The sequence below is a fragment of the Salmo salar genome, chromosome ssa13, assembly GCF_905237065.1.
Source record: "Salmo salar chromosome ssa13, Ssal_v3.1, whole genome shotgun sequence".
In the NCBI taxonomy this organism is placed as follows: domain Eukaryota; kingdom Metazoa; phylum Chordata; class Actinopteri; order Salmoniformes; family Salmonidae; genus Salmo; species Salmo salar.
In genome coordinates, this window is record NC_059454.1 from 48,942,149 (window position 1) to 48,961,467 (window position 19,319).

At 43.7% G+C, this 19,319-nt stretch overlaps 1 protein-coding gene across 8 annotated transcripts in view; it reads right to left on the reverse strand.

The window, feature by feature from the left end:
- plch2a (phospholipase C, eta 2a) overlaps positions 1-19,319 on the reverse strand; it is a 183,928-nt gene that overhangs the window by 99,534 nt on the left and 65,075 nt on the right. The window contains exon 1 of one of the 8 annotated variants that reach the window (XM_045693357.1): positions 3,409-3,650. The exons of the other annotated variants lie outside the window; for them this stretch is intronic. Coding sequence (XP_045549313.1) covers positions 3,409-3,430 — 22 coding nt within the window. The 5' untranslated portion in view covers positions 3,431-3,650. Of the gene's footprint in view, positions 1-3,408; positions 3,651-19,319 lie in introns of those variants that run through there. 8 annotated transcript variants of the gene reach the window in all.

Sequence of the window (19,319 nt, forward strand, 5' to 3'; positions counted from 1 at the left end):
GTCATTCAAAGGAGGTCAATACCCTCGTTAGTGAGACTGAATGACTAAAGAGAAATATCAATTCAAGAAAGGATCTTTGCTGACTGAGTTTTTCTAGCCGATAGTGTAAACCAGACATTCCAAAGCAAACAAATGCTGAATACCTGTCCTGTCCCTCACTGGGTGCGAACTTGCAACCTTCTGTTCCCAACAACACTTCCCCCTCACAAAGCAGTGTATTCATCGCTGAGCCATGGCTGTTGTTGGGCAAGGGAACCAACTACTTCTAGGTCTCAGAGCGGGTGACGTCACTTGCAAAATGGATGCTACTAGCGCATGCATAGCTAACTAGTTAGTGAATACGCATTGGCTATATTTACCCTCTTTTCACCTCCTCCTCTCTGCAGAGCCCAACTGTGTTATCTGAGTCAAGTAGCACCACTGTAACGGGGTAGGTCCCTTACTGGGCGTGAATAGGGACCTTCTGTTCCCAACAACAACAAAAAAGCTCCAGTATTCCCCAGTCCCGTGTCCATTTTCCCGTACATTTCCTCTTACATGTCCTAATGGCAGCCTCTCTCTGTTTTCTCAGTCTCGGTCTTTCTCTCTCTCTCCGTCTTTGACTCTGTCTGTGTGTCTTTCTGTCTCTCTATTTCTCTCTCTTAGTTCCCAGAGTTCTCAGCTCACGGGGGGCATTTACCATGCTCAAAGGCCATAAAAGCAGCGGGCGGCCCAATGATAAACAGCTTCCATCACTCGATGCGACACGGCACAATAACAGGCCCCGCGTCAGAGACAAACATAAAGCCGTCCACATCAGCCATGTTAGCAGCACCAAACTTAATCTCTCTGCAACTACAACTCACTCTGAAAACTTGTCAAAAGAAGAAAAATGTGAAAGTGTATATTATTGTTGCCATCCTATAGAAGCTCCTGAGAGAGCATTATGTGAAGCAGTTCAGCGAAAGCTGACAAGTTCCTGTCACTGTACGCCGTGTTGTGCTAGAGGTTGGGAATGAAGAGTCAATTGTCTGTGGTCTGTTTACGTGCCGTCTGAACCTTCTCATTCAGCCAGGATCTACAGTAATGGTTTGCTCTGTCAATTCCAATTTGCTAATCCCTTAATCAATTTGCTGTTCTTTATGAGCAGGAGCTGCCATGGAAGATGCAGTTCCCTAATGGAGAAATAACTGTTTCCATATAACTGGCTCAAAGTGATTCGTGACTTAATCTCTCAAGGAAATGAATGGTATATTCAGTGACGTCAGGGAGGTGGTTGAATGGGAAGTAAAGATGAACAAGTAAAGATGTGCATTCTCCATGATCTTCATTCTTTATCAGGCACAGACAAGTGACTATAGGCTGTCTGATGCATCTTTGGCTCAACCAACAGAAAGTCAGTGCTCGGTCAGTGGCTTTCTGAAACAGACATAAACACATGGCATTCTGGGATAACACTGTGCTGGAATATACCGTGTCCAACGAAATACTTATTTTTTAAATAATCTTCTTATTGAAATATTCTGCTCTCTGAAATGATTAGACTAAATATTTTGCTTTCTGATGCTTCAGAGCACAGTGTATCCCAACCGGGAAACATTAGCCTTGCTAAACCTCCCACCAGAGGTTTAGCAAGGTGGACTGACCAGGGCGCTCAACACTACAAGAAATCCATGCAGGCGATTAAGAAAGCCCACAGTCCCGTTCAAACATCCATACAAGACTGCACAAATACACTCTCCTGTGGTTTCCTATAACCTCTATTGAGTTCCCTCAAACAAACACACCCACCTACACCACTTGTACTTGTGCGGGTATTGACCACAGACAAGTGTTCATCCCTGTGCACTAGTAGCTAGAACCAGAGGTCCTGATTGAGCGTGTGTGGGCGGCCTGTAAGAACCCCTGGTTATTAGCGAGATAAGGTGCGCTGCAAGTACTCCTACACATCATCGCCAGCGTCACCATTAAATCTATTAGTATAAAATCTATAGCCAGCTGTGAATCCCCAGCACGGCGCCCTGAATAGTCTCATTGAACGTTGCTGAAGGACTGTACTGTATGAGGCTAGTAAAGGGCAATTCAACAATAACAGAGTGATGCGGAGACTCAGATTTCTCACTTTAATGATGGCAAAAGTTAAACAAACCAGACAAATCTCTGCCCAAAAACTACTTTTAACAATTTCCACATAAATGTTTACAAAAACATTTTTACTTGCAGCTCACACACACATACACTTACATCCCCAGCACGGCCCCCAGAATAGTGTCATCGTACATTGCTGAAGTACTGAATGAGGTTGGTAAACAACAGCACTCAGACCAATCAGTTACAGATAACTGAAGAAGAGCTGTGCAGGTTCATTCTGAATGTTGACACTATCGGCGGAGTTAAAACACGCAACATGCAAAATGGACACACTCCGCAAACTGTTCCTGTCATGGTCATTGTCATTGGACATTAACACAAAACCACACCTGTTGGTAGTTACAATACAGTGTAAACATTCTGAGGGAACCCGTACTGTAGTTTTCCTGTATACCTAATGATTGAAGTTGGCACTATGCATTCAGGCAAGTAGCGTTCTCCTGGCAAACCCAGATTTGTCCGTCGGACTGCCAGATAGTGAAGCATGATTCATCACTCCAGAGAACACAGTTCCACTGCTCCAGAGTGGCGACGAGCTTTACACTACTCCAGCCAATTTCACATGACGATCTTAGGCTTGTGTGCGGCTGCTCGAGCAAGGAAACCCATTTCATGAAGCTCCTGACGAACAGTTCTTGTGCTGACGTGGCTTCCAAAGGTAGTTTGGAACTCGGTGGTGAGTGTTGCAACCGAGGACAGACGATTTACACGCTACGCGCTTCAGCACTCGGCGGTCCCGTTCTGTGAGCTTGTGTGGCCCACCACTTTGCAGCTGAGCTGTTGTTGCTCCTAGATGTTTCCACTTCACAATAACACCACTTACAGTTGACCGGGTCAGCTCTAGCAAGGCAGGAATGTGACAAACTGACTTGTTGGAAAGGTGGCATCCCATGACAGTGCCACGTTGAAAGTCACTGAGCTCTTCAGTAATGTCATTCTACTGTCAATGTTTTTATACACAATTGTATACACCTGTCAGGTGTAGCCAAATGCACTCATTTGAAGGGGTGTCCACATACGTTTGTATATCTATAGTGTGTATGTTGATCATTTGGATAAGCTCCGACAGAGCTCTCTACTGGGGTTAAGTTAAGGGTAAGTTCTATAGCCTGAGAAGGAGTCAAACTTATTCCTTAGAAACGTTCTCTGAACATAAGTAATTGGGTTCAACAAGCATCATCCTGCCTCTGAAAATGATCAAAGAACATTCCCGGAGGGAATTCTCTCAGGGCACTCTGTCGGACAGCTGGACTGAAAAAACCAATTAAAATGTCCTACCTGAGAGAGATGTCTCCGCCATCTTGGTTTGCTCCTGACAAGGACACTTCAGACACGATTAGAGCCCTTGCTGCTTCGGTGGGTTTATATCAGTGGACGGATGGACAGTCAGACGCATAGTCTTTCTTAATTTTTCACCAGCACCTTGAAGGCAGAAGCTCTCCCTCGCACCTTTGTTACCTCTGTTCGCTTTTCTGTCATCCCTCTCACATTATCCATCTCCGTCTCACATCTTCCAGCCCCCAGTGCTCTTGTGACCTATCCAAAGTGTTACGTAAAGCTGCCGAGATGCCTGGTACTCCGCTGTGACATTCTTCTCACATAGCCTCTAATGAAACGCCAGGGTGAGGGCTTAGTGAGTTATTTTACCCAGGAATCAACGTACAACCCAGGCTGCTTGCCGATGCGCAGCAGAAGTGTCGCTAGTACCGTAGAATAGCATCTTATCACTCTAATTTCTCTACAGGAATTTAGAAATGTTCTGTGAAATGGATATTGTGTTTTTCACCACACAATGCTGTAAAATGTTTGTGTGTGTGTGCGCGCAAGTCTTCCAAGCACAAATCTGTTGACCTCGTTCATTGACACATAAGGCTCCCTGAGCAAGTGGGAATAGCTAACAAGAGACACAACAAATGTCCTTAGAAACCACTCTATTCCTGGCAACAACCGACCGCAAAATGCACCGCCTTGGACACACTGCAACTTCATCACATCTGACTGCGGCGATGATGCACAGAAAACAAGACGTAACGCCACGAGATAAGACACTTATTGGCAAGGCCTTTGTGGGGGACGGCACTGCAGAGCTTGCCTCCTGACCTAAACCCTAATGTGAAATTTTCACAATGCCTATATGCAGCTCACACACACACACACACACACACACACACACACTCCTTCTCTGGGCTTCACGTCTTAATGGTAATGCAAGAGTTGCATGTATGTCACACTAAGGCCTCTAACGACAAGGGATTTTCATGATGTTTCTATCTTAAGAAGTAGATATGTGAACTGGGAGTCTTTCCAAACACAATGTCCTTTTTGCTTCTGGGATTTGAAGGTTTTGTTTTCAGCATTAGGACTTTGAATCCTACAGATGAAGAACCATATGTGTGTAAAAAAAAAAGTATGGAAAAAAAGTATTAAATAAAAAAAAACGAGCAATTATAATTGAAAGAGACACGTTCCCCCCCCAATATATACATATTTGACAATATCCAAATTTCGCTAAACACACATATATGGTTCTTCGTTGAAAGGGTTCAAGTGTTCAATGAAGAATTTGATCTCATGTACACAACAGTTTTGTTGTCGTGTGTTTTCAATAAAAAGGTGCTTGTTCGTTGTTGCCATACATCTCCATGACGTAACCATTGGCAATGCCAGCAGCATGTTAGATGGATGATTTGAAACACAGTTGACTACCATTAGTCTTCCCCTGTGGGAAACGTGGAGCTTGTGTTGCAACACATGTGCGACAGGGAGTCTTGTAAAAGCCCAATAGCCAGCCAATAAGTCTAGCAGAATCGAGGTCGATAAGCGATGTCAGAGTAAGTGGTCATAAAATAATCAATCGGTAAGAGGTTATGTTCACAAGCAAGAGGTGACTAGCGAAATTACTTTTCATTGACATTGAAACACTCTTCAATAGACTTTCTTAATCTTTCAAATTGTCACACAAGCATCCCTTGGTGTTCTTTTAGATATAAGATAAGCGCTTACAATCACACTCTTTTGTATCAAAGCCTACTGTTTGTAGCACTTAGGCTAGCACGTTCACTCTGTTAGCACGTTCCCGCTAGCTATTAACTCCATTGTGTGAGCGCTGTACAGCTTGTCTCGCTGCGCGCAACTTCAAAATACTACTTCCCTAGTGTAGCATGAGCGCACAAGTTTCAAAGTCAGCTTAGAGAAAAGTAAGCACTTGCACCCCGTTTTGACACTTCTTACATGTGGAGCGGGGAGCATTAGCGCACCATTTTGCTGTAGTTTTGGAACGCTGACTAGCGCTTGATTGTGTTAGCGCCATGTGCCTCTGTTGGCCTGCAATGCTGCTGCTGTCGTTGCTATACTGGGTCCTCTGTGCCAGGGTGAGCTGTCGCTAATTATGCTATGGTTACCTGGGCTTGGGGGAGTAAGGAAGAGAGGGGTGGGGGAGGTTTGAGGGAAGAGCAAACCCCTGTTGGAGACAGAATTTTCAAAAATAGAGTTGACCTCATTGCCCCTCCCTCTTTTTTCATTTTTCCTTTCATAATTCTCCTCCTACCATTGTGTATCCCTCTTTCTTTCAGTGCGGGTGAAAAAGTGACTTACGCGTACTTACGCAGTGCCTTAACACACTTCCTCCCAGGTGATCACCTTTAAAGGGGATATAGTGTCTTAAACCGAGCAGAACGATCTTCAAAACCCGCATACAATCAATAATGAACGACTTGAGCCCCACAACAGGACAACCAAAGGACACACATCTCAAAAGAGCCATTGATCTGGGTCTGGAGACGATGAGGGCAACAACGCTCTTAAATCTGTCCCGAATCCCCAGTCCTCATCTCTCATTCCATCGCCATTCCTTTGGTACAGCAGCCCACCAGAACACACCGCAAAGAAACTGTGCTGTAGCCAAGAGAGATTACGGTACGGTCCTCTGAGGCATTCAAACCTGCTATTTTCAGCGTGGAACCCTTTAAAAGATTTATTCGGTGGCTTCCCAAATGGAGGGCATGCACACAGATCTTCATAGGAGGGCAGCCGTGCAAAAAAAAAAGTGTGTCTCGTTGTCTGCCAAAAAGGAGAGCAAGTGGGCATAAGCACATTATCAAATAATAACAGGAAAGTGGAATAACAACAGAAAATCTATGGATTCTTTCTGAATTGTCTTGAGGAGAGAAAGAGACAGAGTGAGAAAGAGAGAGCATTCAACAAACGATTGAACTCCTCTCTGCCTCGTCCGCCCACCCCTCCTCCGAACCACGACGAACTTCTTGCCGCATGTTGGCCTACTTTTGACCGTGCGGAAGTATGAAATCGGAAAGGCTCCTCTTACCTTTCTCCGGGCTGAGGCTTCGGATATTGCTGGAATTATCCATGCTGTATTATCCCCTAAAGAACAGGCTCCAGGTGCTGCTAAAACCGAGATGGAAGGGCTGGGTTCTCCTGGCAGGAGGGCTGCTGATCTCAGGTAAGAGGAGGACAGGGGGAAGCCATGTCCCACGGGTGTCATCGCAGAGGTGTAAAAGCTTATATCCCTTGATCTCTCTCTTTCACTCTCTCTTTCACTTCCCAGTATAGTTTCCCCTCCTCTTGTTCTCACAAGCTGTCTCCGTATCCCATCACTCACTCCCTCTCTCCCTCCCTTTATCTCCCTGTCTCGACCCTCAGAAGACTCGTGCATGCAGTCAAGTAGGCAGGCAGGCTGCGGCTGAGATGCTGTGGTGTATTGTGTGCTATGGTATAGTTCTGTACTGTACTGGCCGGGGGAGCGAGGAACACCCGGAGAGCCTGGGGAGCGTGCTCAGTGTAGTCAGCCTCTCACAGCTCTTGTGTGCCAGAGAGCCCTCGCTCGGCTCACAGATCACCTGGGAGAAGAGGCGCTTTTAGAGAGGAGAGGGGGGTGAGAGAGAGAACAATAGCAAGAAAGAGAAACGGGAAGAAATTGAGGAGAGAAATAGAGGGGGAGGAGCAAGATAGGCGAGAACACGCAGGAAGAAGAGATAGAGAGAGGGAGACAGATTGAGAGAGAGCGAAAGACACAAAGCGTCTGATTTGCGGAGCGAGTTCTCTTCTACACATGTATAATTCAGGGAAAAGCTGCTGAAAGAGAGAGAGAGATAATGACATTTGAAATGTCTTTATTCTTTTGGAACTTGTGTGAGTGTAATATTTACTGTTCATTTTTATTTCACTTTGTTTATCCATTTCACTTGCTTTGGCAAAGTAAACATAGGTTTCACATGCCAATAAAGCCCCTTGAATTGAAAGAGAGAGAGAGAGAGAGAGAGAGAGAGAGAGAGAGAGAGAGAGAGAGAGAGAGAGTGGCTGGATGCCTCCCAGGGCTGTGGCATGGGTGGCCAGGGGGAGAGAAAGGGAGAGAGGGGGCTGTCATGTAGGGAGGTGTGTTAACACTTAATGACAACAAACTACAGCATATTAGCTCACTAATGAGAGGGAGTTGAAATGTGGCAGGACGTGGGCTGTATGTATTGTCTCCAGATGTACTGTAATAGGAGTAGATTAAACTAGGTAAATTCTGATTATATATGTCTCAGCCTGATATGTTTCATCTGTCTTTGTGCTTGTCTCAACCCCCCTCCAGGTGTGGCCAATATTCCCCATTATCCCTAGTGTATTTATACCTGTGTTGTCTGTTGCTAATTCGTTTTTTGTTTTCGTGAAACCTACCCCCTCGCTCCGGTCTGTTCTAGTTCCTGTTTTCTAGTTTTTCCTGGCTTTGACCTTTCTGCCTGCCCTGACCCTGAGCCTGCCTGCCGTTCTGGACCTTTTGCACCCTATCTGGATTTCTTGAATTCTGCCTGCCCTTGACCTGTCGTTTTGCCTGCCCCTGTACTAGTAATAAACATGTGTTACTTCGACACTGTCTGCATCTGGGTCTTACCTGAAACCTGATAACATCATGGGAAAACGGGCATTATTTTGTGAAAGGCCTTAATTATGGCATTAATTATGTTTACTGTATAGCTAGCTACTGTAGCTAAATTATTCAAGTTCATTGTACATTACCCTGAAAAGTGAGACCAAATGTCTGGGTCATTTCCAGTTGAGCCTTTTTAAAAGCAATTCAGTAACACTTGAGAGATGACTGACACTTGTCAGAATTCAATTTGCCTCAAATTGCTGGCATGGCATATGAACGAGCTAAAGAATAGAGAGCCGACACATTTCTGCAGTGAAATCTACACAGAGAGACAAAAACCGCATCCCATATTAATTATAATAAAACACTTTCCGCTATGAATAGTGAATAATACACGGCCTGACTAGCCTTGGTCCATCCATGTTTCACAACTGCAGAAACACAAAACAATCAGAAGATGTATTTTAGTTTGACTTTTGGCCACAGTTTACCTCCATACCTCAACTGAACTTGCAGTAAACCACAAGCCATTATTCCTTAGCCAATGACTGTCTTTGTGTACAGTAGAGCACTAGGTTGTCGTGCTACACCTCTTGCTGCTTGAGTGAGCTTCACTATGGTGCAGTAACTGTCCATTGAGTCAGGTTGTTGGACAGAGACAGCGAGGAGAGGCGTGGCGAGGTTGAGTGAGTTAAGAGCACCGTACAGTCCATAAGGGACAGGCTAATGGCCTCTCAGAATGAGGCTAAGGGAGACAGACCACCATCCAGACTCACTAGTGAGGGCTGGAAACAGCATGGGGGGGAAGGGCGGAACATTGAGGGCTACTATAGAGCCTAAGACTGGGTTCTCAGGTGCTGTTATAGGGGGGCATAGCGATGGGGGGGGGGGGTTTCTGAGAACCTTTGTAAGTTGTAGTGCAGAGATGGCCGAAGTGTGGCTGGAAACATAAGGTTGTCTGTTTTAACTTGGTATTTACTTAAAATCGTTTAAGAGATGGAGACAGATTTAGTCATTACTACCGTATTCAAATCATCATTACCTAATAGATACATTTGTATTAGGATTTATTGAATTACTGTATGTGTGACTAGTGTAAGTGAGAACAACAGGTTATGGGGAACTGAATTGGTTAAGGGTGTCGTGTTGGGATAAAACACAAAACCAAAGAAAACATAACGAAATGGGGAGGGATTACCAGAACTTCTCCAATAAGAAATGCTCAATTTTGTTTTCTGTTGCAAAAGTGTTTTTTGTTACATGCCCTACAGGTAAACTGAGCACTATGAAGGGTTGACTACCTGCTATGTGGATTAGACTTCAAACATCGGTAGGTGTATACTGTATGATTGGCAAAGATTGGGCAGCACGGTCAGAATTGGTTGGCTGAAGGCCTGAGGAGTTTGTCACTCAGCCCACATTGATTATACTCTGAGGAGTCAAACTGGTGCCAACCAACTGTTATAGGATGTTTGTACGCAGCCTCGTAGTTTGATGTTGGTGTCTTTTGGACAAATGTCCAATATAGTAATTTGTAAGATGTTGACTGATTTGCGTTAAAATAGGCATGCTTTCAAATACAGCATGTATTAAAAATTATCTATGTGCATAATGTATAATGATGTCTTTATGCGTAAGGATTTCAAACACACATCACATACATAATCTAGATTTGTAAATACAAACACACACACACACACACACACACACACACACACACACACACACACACACACACACACACACACACACACACACACACACACACACACACACACACACACACACACACACACACACACACACACTCTCTCTCCCTGGTCCCAATACAGTCATTCCCTGAGTTGTGATCTAAACCAAAATGGTTTAGATTATTTCCCTCGAAGGTTGGACCGGCTCAACACAGACCAGACGCTGATCACAGCTGTTAACTGACAATGGCCTCGGCTTGATAGGCCTATCCCTGCTGGCACCCTGCAAGGCTCAGCTCAGGCAGCCACAGCCACATTTCTAACATTTGTATTCCACATCAAGAGAGATATCACACCCCTTTGAGGTCTCTGTTATTGATGAATCATTCATGGCTTTTGGCTCTGTTCTGGTCGGGTGTGGAGATAGAGAGTGATGGACAGAAGAAGTGTATTGCCATGATCTGACCTCTCCCACTCAGCCGACTTCAAAGTAAATCTGGGTCAAGCTCAGCTCAGCCCCTTTGTTTAAGTCTTTAAGGAAGTACATTTGTCTTTAACTCTAGAGTGTTGTTCACATCGGCGAAGTTTGATGTTATCTGGACATAACGACAAGGTCGTTGGACAGAGCGATCGATACCAGCGATGTGATGTGACAAAAGCCACAGTACCGGCCTATAGCTGATAAGAAACTATGGACGGAGTGGCTCGGAAAGCGCAGATAACATGGCAGATGGACAAAAACAGCACAGTGCTTTATACGCTCGATAGGCGCAGACGGGTCTAAAAGTCGCAGTGTGGGCGATGTGTCGAAACGTCACAATGATTGAAGTCAGGTTTGCCTTTTGTGTGATGTGAAAACACTGAAAAACTCATTGGCAACCTGAAAATCATCTTAGTCTTTGGTTTACAAGAAAATGGCTGGAAATGGCTGCTTGTGAACTGTGAGGTGTTATCTGTTCTCAGAGTAGATGGGAGCCGGGGTTTCGTTGGGAGCCTGTAGAAGAGGTTAATAACCTTTCTCTGTGGAGAGGAAGATCCAGCTGTGGCCATTGACTTTCTCATCATCAGACCTGTGTGTGTGTGTGTGTGTGTGTGTGTGTGTGTGTGTGTGTGTGTGTGTGTGTGTGTGTGTGTGTGTGTGTGTGTGTGTTTCTCATCAGACCCGTGGCCTTGTAGCCCTGGGGCAATGGAATAAGGAAGAGGCCCTTCCCTTACCCTTTTTCACTACACACCATGGTGAGAGAGGTTAGGTTAGATAATGGGTTGGACAAAGCATGGACATCTAATGTAAACATAAGGATTGATTTCACCCACTGGTGGACACATGCATACACACGCATGCACGCACGGACACATATACACACACACCAAATCCATGAAGGTGCATACCACTGGATTGATGTGGCTTTATCATTATGCTAGGCATTTTACAGTAAAATACCTGAAAAGGATTTTCCAGGGTCGGTCAAAAAAAGGGTTGCACATTTTGGGGAATATTTACAGGTGGAAACTTTCCGTGGGAATTAACGGGAATATATGGGAATTAACGGGAATATATGGGAATTAACGGAAATATATGCAAATTAATATTAATACCATTTAAATGTAGATGTTTTTTGCATTGGATATATTTACCATATCATACGGAGACAGAAACAAACATTTTACCTCATCATAAGTAGACATAATTGCAAATGATTAAATCCTTCCAATAGAAAAACAAAAATTGTTGTTACGAATTTAACTTTAATTAAATGAGTTGACTTTTCACATGGGATAATTTCACTGAACAACAAAATAAAGGGAATATTGAATGATCCCCAATGATCCATCACATCTCCCAAAAACGTTTTCAACATACATCTGTAAAATGATAGTATAGAAACTAAAGCTTTGGTTGTCTTCCTCTTAGGCTTCTATGTCTTCCATGTCTTTGACCTCCTCAATGTCCACCTCTTAAACATCAGACTCTGAGACCTCATCATCACTGTCACTTTCCAACCTTGTTGAGGATGGCTCATTGTCAGGCTCAAAAAGCTTCAAATGTGCCCAGATGGCAACCAACTTGTATTGCTCAGCCTGTAGCGTGCTTTGGTGTATGTGTTCCCAAAGAAGGACCAGTTGTGCTCTGAGGCGGCTGATGTTGGTGGGATTTGGAGGATGATGGAGGCAACAGGGGAAAGAGCTTCAGATCCACAAAGTCCCTTCCACCAGGTGGCTGATTAGATATGTTGGCACGACTGCCATATTGCATCTCCATCCCAAAGCCCTTGCTTGGAAGTGTACTTCGCCAGACTGCCGAGAACCTTGCCCTCATCCAGGCCAAGGTGGCGAGACACGGCGAGACACCATAGGCCTTGTTGATCTCTGCACCAGACATGATGCTCTTGCCAGCATACTTGGGGTCTAACGTACGCTGTGGCGTGTATGGGCTTCAGGCAGAAGTCTTCACGCTTTCTGATGTATTTCAGAACTGCAGTTTCCTCTGCTTGGAGCAACAGTGAAGTGGGCAAGGCAGTACGGATTTCTTCTCTTACATCTGCAAGCAGAGTCTGAACATCAGACAGGATGGCATTATCTCCCTCAATCCATGCAATGGCTACTGCTATAGGTTTCAGGAGTTTCAGGCTGCTTACCACTCTCTCCCAAAATACATCATCCATGAGGATCCTCTTGATGGGGCTATCCATATCGGCAGACTGTGATATGGCCATTTCTTGGAGAGACTCTTTCCCCTCCAGGAGGCTGTCACACATGATGACAACACCACCCCAATGGGTCTTGCTGTGCAGCTTCAATGTGGTGCTCTTATTCTTCTCACTTTGCTTGGTGAGGTAGATTGCTGCTATAACTTGATGACCCTTCACATACCTAACCATTTCCTTGGCTCTCTTGTAGAGTGTATCCATTGTCTTCAGTGCCATGATGTCCTTTAGAAGCAGATTCAATGCATGAGCAGCACAGCCAATCGGTGTGATGTGAGGGTAGGACTCCTCCACTTTAGACCAAGCAGCCTTCATGTTCGCAGCATTGTCTGTCACCAGTGCAAATACCTTCTGTGGTCCAAGGTCATTGATGACTGCCTTCAGCTCATCTGCAATGTAGAAACCGGTGTGTCTGTTGTCCCTTGTGTCTGTGCTCTTGTAGAATACTGGTTGATGGGTGGAGATGATGTAGTTAATTATTCCTTGCCCACGAACATTCGACCACCCATCAGAGATGATTTCAATACAGTCTGCTTTTCTATGATTTGCTTGACCTTCACTTGAACTCTGTTGAACTCTGCATCCAGCAAATGAGTAGATAAAGCATGTCTGGTTGGAGGGATGTATGCTGTGCGAAGAACATTCAGAAATCTCCTCCAATACACATTGCCTGTGAGCATCAGAGGTGAACCAGTTGCATACACAGCTCAAGCTAGACATTCATCAGCATTTCTCTGACTACGTTCCTCCATTGAGTAAAAAAAAAATCTGATTCCAGAAGGACCATAAGCTGTTGCTATCGATAAGGTGTCTGATTCCTCATTTTCACCTCGAATAGAAGTAGAGGGACTTTTGTCAGAGGTTGCTTGTTGTGAGCGCTGAGGGAACTTTATGCCATTGGCCAGATGATTCTGCATCTTTGTTGCATTCTTCACATATGATTTGGCACATTATTTGCAAATGTTCACAGCTTTTCCTTCTACATTAGCTGCAGTGAAATGTCTCCTCACATCAGATAGTGCCCGTGGCATTTTCCTGTAAAGATTAGGAAAAAAAATGAATTAAAAAAAAATAAAAAATACAATTCCATGTACTGATAAATAGTTAAGCAGTTAGATTAAACAACTCCTTCGTAAGATAAATGTTTTAAAATGAAACATGTATGGAAACAGGTGAATTAACACTCCTCAGTTAGCAGGCTCAAGCAAGCTAAAATCCACAGAGGCAAAAACTAACTAGCAGAAATTGTTAACAAGTTAGAAATTATTTAAACACACTTTGCTGTAGGCTACTACTTACTAGTTAGCAAAAAATCATGTATGTCAAATAAAATATATTCACCCCACCCAGTATTGTAATCAAAACTTACCAGAAAGCATGTAGTCCTTGGCTCAGACAGTGTAGTAGTGTGGGCTCAATAGCATCTCATTAGTATGCTGGATCTTGAGAATCAGCTGTACATGTGATGGAAGGGTGCACTGCACATATGATGGAAGAATGCACTGTGCATGCAGAGGGTTGCAATTCCATTGAATTGGGCATAGTTTAACCAAAATATGCCACAAGACCTAGAATTGCCTTATGTGTATCCCACAAAAAAGGTATAAGCAAACTTTTTGTTGAATTTAAGCAAAATTCCCCAAATTCCTTGGCTTAACTTCCCATGGAAAACTTCAGGAAAAATTCCGGAAAGTTACCAAAAAGTTTCCGACCCTTTGCAACCCTAGTCAAAAACAACATTGACGTTCTCAGCAAAACGTTCACGGGGTGAAACTCAACAGCATACCTTAACAAATATGCTTTCTCATTGCGTTGGAGGAGGAATGTTGTTTTGGTAACTTAGTTAGAATAGGTTAGCAGTTTGGATTGAACAAGGCACCAAGTCTTTCTCCGCTGGAATAGGACTGTGCCTCTTACTACTGTACCACTGTGGGTTGTAGAATAAAGATAACTGCTCATAAATCGAGCTGCCAGAAATATTTCATGCCTAACGTAACTTTGACAGTCTATTTTTTTTGAACAGACAATACGTTATGACAGAAGACAGCAACTTACAGGTAGCATGCACAACCATCTGCTCTGCCATGTAAGGCAGACATAGCCATTTGGGAAATGTTTTACTTGGAAACGAATAAGATGCACAGCCATGCTAATAGCATATGGTGGCTTAGCTATAGTTATAAGTCATTTTTAAATACAGTGTTTGGTAAATGTGTTGTTGCTTGTATACAGTTTAAGCATAATATACATAATTAATCATATAAAATAGATTTACCAATATTATTCAGTCAAAGTTAGCACAATCAAGCAAAGGCTTCTCAGTTGATAACAATGGTAGTAGTAATATCACACTTTTGTGTAGGAACGGACCAAGGCGCAGCGTGAGTATCGTTCAAGATCTTTTATTTGAATGTGAAACTTTGCAAGACAAAACAATAAACTATAAACAAAACACAAACCGTGACGACATGCACTAACTCAAAAATAATCTCCCACAAACACAGGTGGGAAAAACAACTACTTAAATATGATCCCCAATTAGAGACAATGATGACCAGCTGCCTCTAATTGGGGATCATACAAAAACCCCAACATAGAAAAACAGAAACTAGAACCAAACAACATAGAACTAAATAAACTAGTTAAACCCCCCCAGTCACGCCCTGACCTACTCTACCATAGAAAATAAGAGCTCTCTATGGTCAGGACGTGACCATAGAGAGTAAAATACAAGTAAAATACACTGCTATTTCACCAGTGACTTTATATTCTGCAATCCCAAACAAAATGTAATACACTTTGGCGTTTTCAAAAAATATATATTGTTCCCGATGATTATTCACCTGCCCTGTTTAACGCAATGATTTCTACCTGACATGACACTTGAATGCAATTTGCATTTCTATTCACATCAATAGAGGGAGTATTAATATCAGAGACGAGTGGAGATGAGGATTACCATAGTCTATGCGCCCTTCTGTCGTTCTGTCTGTACAATGCCAAATGTTCTCTTAAACTCTATACGCAGCGCCCTCTAGTGAACTAACACTCCTCTCACAAATTGTTTTGATAGAGAGGACCATTCGTCAGGGGAGGACGGCTTATAATAATGGCTGGCAATGAGCAAATAGAATGGCATCAAACACCTGGAAACCATGTGTTTGATGTATTTGATACCATATTCCGCTCCAGCTATTCCTATAAGCCCGTCCTCCCCACCAAACTGTGCGTTTCGTATGTCACTTAATGTTTTGTAACTAAATTATGAGTAGTGTTGCCTTTATTGGTGTGTGTGCGTGCGTGCGTGCGTGCGTTATGCCTGTCTAGGTAGCGGGTGTGTCAGCATCCACCTCGCTCCTCACAGAGACCGTAAAGGGAGAGGACTCTAGTCATGACTATTGATGGACAGGAGCTCACTAAGAGAACTCTACTGGGTTCTGTCTATTCACCTTGTTGTTATCCCAACCCTGAGCCACACACACAGACACACAGAAATATCTCCTTACAGCTGCTAAAATGAGGGAGAGAAAAATGGAGAGAAGGCAGGAATAATGGGGGATGTTAAAAAAAGCCACATATATAAAAGTGCTTTCGCTACATCTTTCCTTTCGAGTGAGGTAATTTACGGTAAGCCATGCCTCGGTCTTTCTTTCTCTCTGTGTGTATCTCTCGCTCTCTTTCACTCTCTCTCGCTTTCCTTCGTCTCGCTCTCTCTCCCCCCGTTTTGTCTTCCTCTCTCCCGTGAGTGAAGCAAGGGCAGCTAACCCCAGACCTCCAGCAGACCTCCATCACGTCAAGCTTGACCTTGGCTCACCACCAAGTGCATATAGTCATTCGTCCCCATACCATTCCTCAAGAGGGATACGCCACTAAACATCCATGAGTTAATACAATATACAATTTCACCACACGGAAGAGATTCTGCTGTATGTATAATGGACCACATACACACACACGCACGGTATATCAGCAAATGTTGAGGTAACGTAGAAGCAACAAATGCTCCAATTGCACAGATGTGTTACATGGTTGTTGTTATGTAACGCTGGGGAAAGGTTGAGTGAACTCACTCAAAATAACCCCTGCTTCCAGACCGGCTGGCTGCTCACGGACCGCAAATCCGATCATCCATGTGATTTAATCCCAACTTAATTCTAGGGGAAATAATGAATCTATTCTCTTTAGGGAAACGCTTACGTAATGTTCAAACACAGCTAAAGGTAGTTCTGTAGTTTCCTCTGTGAGGGATTGGTGGCCTTTGGTTGAAATTCTCTCTGGTACTAGACGTCAGGAAGGAAGGAGGACTTTGGGCATCCAGGTTTATGGTTCGGTGTGTAGCCAAAAGAAGACTGTGTGTGTATTTCTACACTGGGACTTACCTCCGCAGTCTTCCACAGACACTCTGTAGACTTTTTGTTCGGAAACTACTTAAACACTAATAACCAATGCCTTTGACCATTAGTCACGCCCAGTTGTCCATATCTGTTCTGATTATAAGTAAAACAATATTACACTGTGCATTTCTCAGTTTGACAAACAAGTCAGGAATTACTTGTTTTTGCTCTACACCCCTTGTAAAGCTGATTAATATGCTTAATTTTAACAAGTTATTTGGCCACTTTAGTTGCGATACAAACCTTATCAAAACATATAGGCCTATGGGCATGAGTTATGAATGTTACCCATCAGACTATTATTGATTTAATCTTGTCTTTACATATACTAAATAATATATGTGTGAAATTTAGAATGGATCATTATCATCCACCTGTCTCGAAAACAGGGGCAGTGGGAAAAATACATGTCATCTATGCACTTAAATAGCGAATGGAGGATGCTTTTCCCCGTGGTTCATTTTCATGCCAGACAGATAGGCTATACTCCTGTTGTAAAGTGCTTAATATTGTGTGGCGGTAATACGGTCACCGTAACAGCCCTTCACCTGGCACCTACTACAACACCCCTACCACGGCACTTCAATCTTTTGTCATGCCCATTCACCCTCTGAATGGCACACCACACACAATCCATGTCTCAATTATCACAGGGCTTAAAAAACCTTCTTTAACCTGTCTCCTCCCCTTCATCTACACTGACTGAAGTGGATTTAATAAGTGACATCAATAAGGGATCATAGCATTCACCTAGAATCACCTAGTCAGTCATGGAAAGAGCATGCTTTAGTTTAGGGCCAAAAGGAAATTACAGCCAGGCATGAAACAAAGCTGTAACTCTTTCCAATAAAGTACAGCATGGCACACATGCTGATATAAGCTACGCCTGTACACGAAACCAACCAAATGGTAGCATTTACAAGAGCACCTTCAGTCCACAATGAAATCAAACCAGAGAGGAATGTTCAAAAGCATGTTCAAACGTACACGCAATCAACTTGTTTCTGTTTCTCACCTCACCAGCCTCATTAGGGACATCAATCTGAAATGTGGAAAAGGGCCCACTGTCCAACCTCACACGGCGGGGTAGACAGAGAGCTCATCCTGATCTTCCTTCATGGGGAAGAAAATGAAAGAAGAAAAGTCATCCCTTCTTACCCACTCCCCACGGAGAGAGAGACTTCATGTGGATGAGGAATCCGACAGGCTCTTACCGGGCATCACCTCATCAGTGAATACAGACGGAGGGAAGGAAAGGAGGAAAACCTCCCAGAGTCCCAAACAAACTGGATTGTGTCCCAAATGACAACCTATTCCCTTTATAGTGCTCTACTTTTGACCAGGACCCATAGGGAATAGGGTGCCATTTGGGACACATCCCTGGTCTCACTGGCCTTATGTGGTCACTCAAGGAGACCATTAGGGCAGTAGCTGATCCTATGTCTCCCAGACACTAACCTAGCTTAGCAGTCATGGTCATGATGAGAGAAAAAAGACTGTTGGGGGGAGGTTCTCTTCTGCACTGTTGAACCAATCCAGTAAATGTGGAGGAAGAGTTAAGATGGAGTGTCGCCTTCTTAACATCCAAAAGCAGAAGTCGCGTCACAGGCCCTCTTTCCATTTCCCCTGAAAACTGGATGCATTTGTGCTTTGAGGTAATGCAGTGGGAAACTGGGTGACTCAGTGGGGAGACCAGGGGAAGTAGGATTGGGGTCAACAACACAGCCAGAGACCCTAATGAAATATATTGTAATTGGTAACCCAAACTGTCACTTAATAACCCAATGGGCCAATCAGAAGGATGCTGGATGGGACTTAGTCCCATAAAGGTTATGTTCAAGGTGAACCACAAATCGAGAATCGTGAATTAAAAAAGTACTGTATGATTCAACTTACTTCCTGGACTGACTGAATTGAAAACTGAATTGACCCTATCCCTGGCTGATATGGAATAGAGTTAGAGTGGGGCTTGCGTCCTTCCACAGGATGCATTGTAAGTTATACCCAACACCAAATGGCCGTTCCATCGAGTCTTACTTCAGCAGAAAGATAGGAGAAAGATAGTCCTCTTGAAGAGTACTCTAATGTACTTACTAATGCAAAAGGATAGCACAGCAGTCAACCCACTCTTACATATCCACAACTACTGCATACAGTGAAATGGAGATTTGACATGTAAATGCATTCAACAATCATTACCATCTCCTAACCTAAGAAGACCCCCAGACCGCATTTCAGACCTACTCACTCTGTACTATCTAATTATGACCATTCATTACCTATGGCCATTCATTACCTATGTGGTGTGCCTGCGTGCCTACATGTGCCTGCGTGTGTATGCGTATCTGTATGTGTATATATATGTATTTGTTACTGTAAATGCCCCCTCCCTCCACTCAGTACCTGGACTTGGTTTTGAGGTGTGGCCAAATTGGGACCCAAGGGAAGAACATTAATAATTAGGGACGGATCGAAATTTACCTGGAGGAAAATAGGGGAGGGTCATGCTTTTTCAATTTCAGTCAAG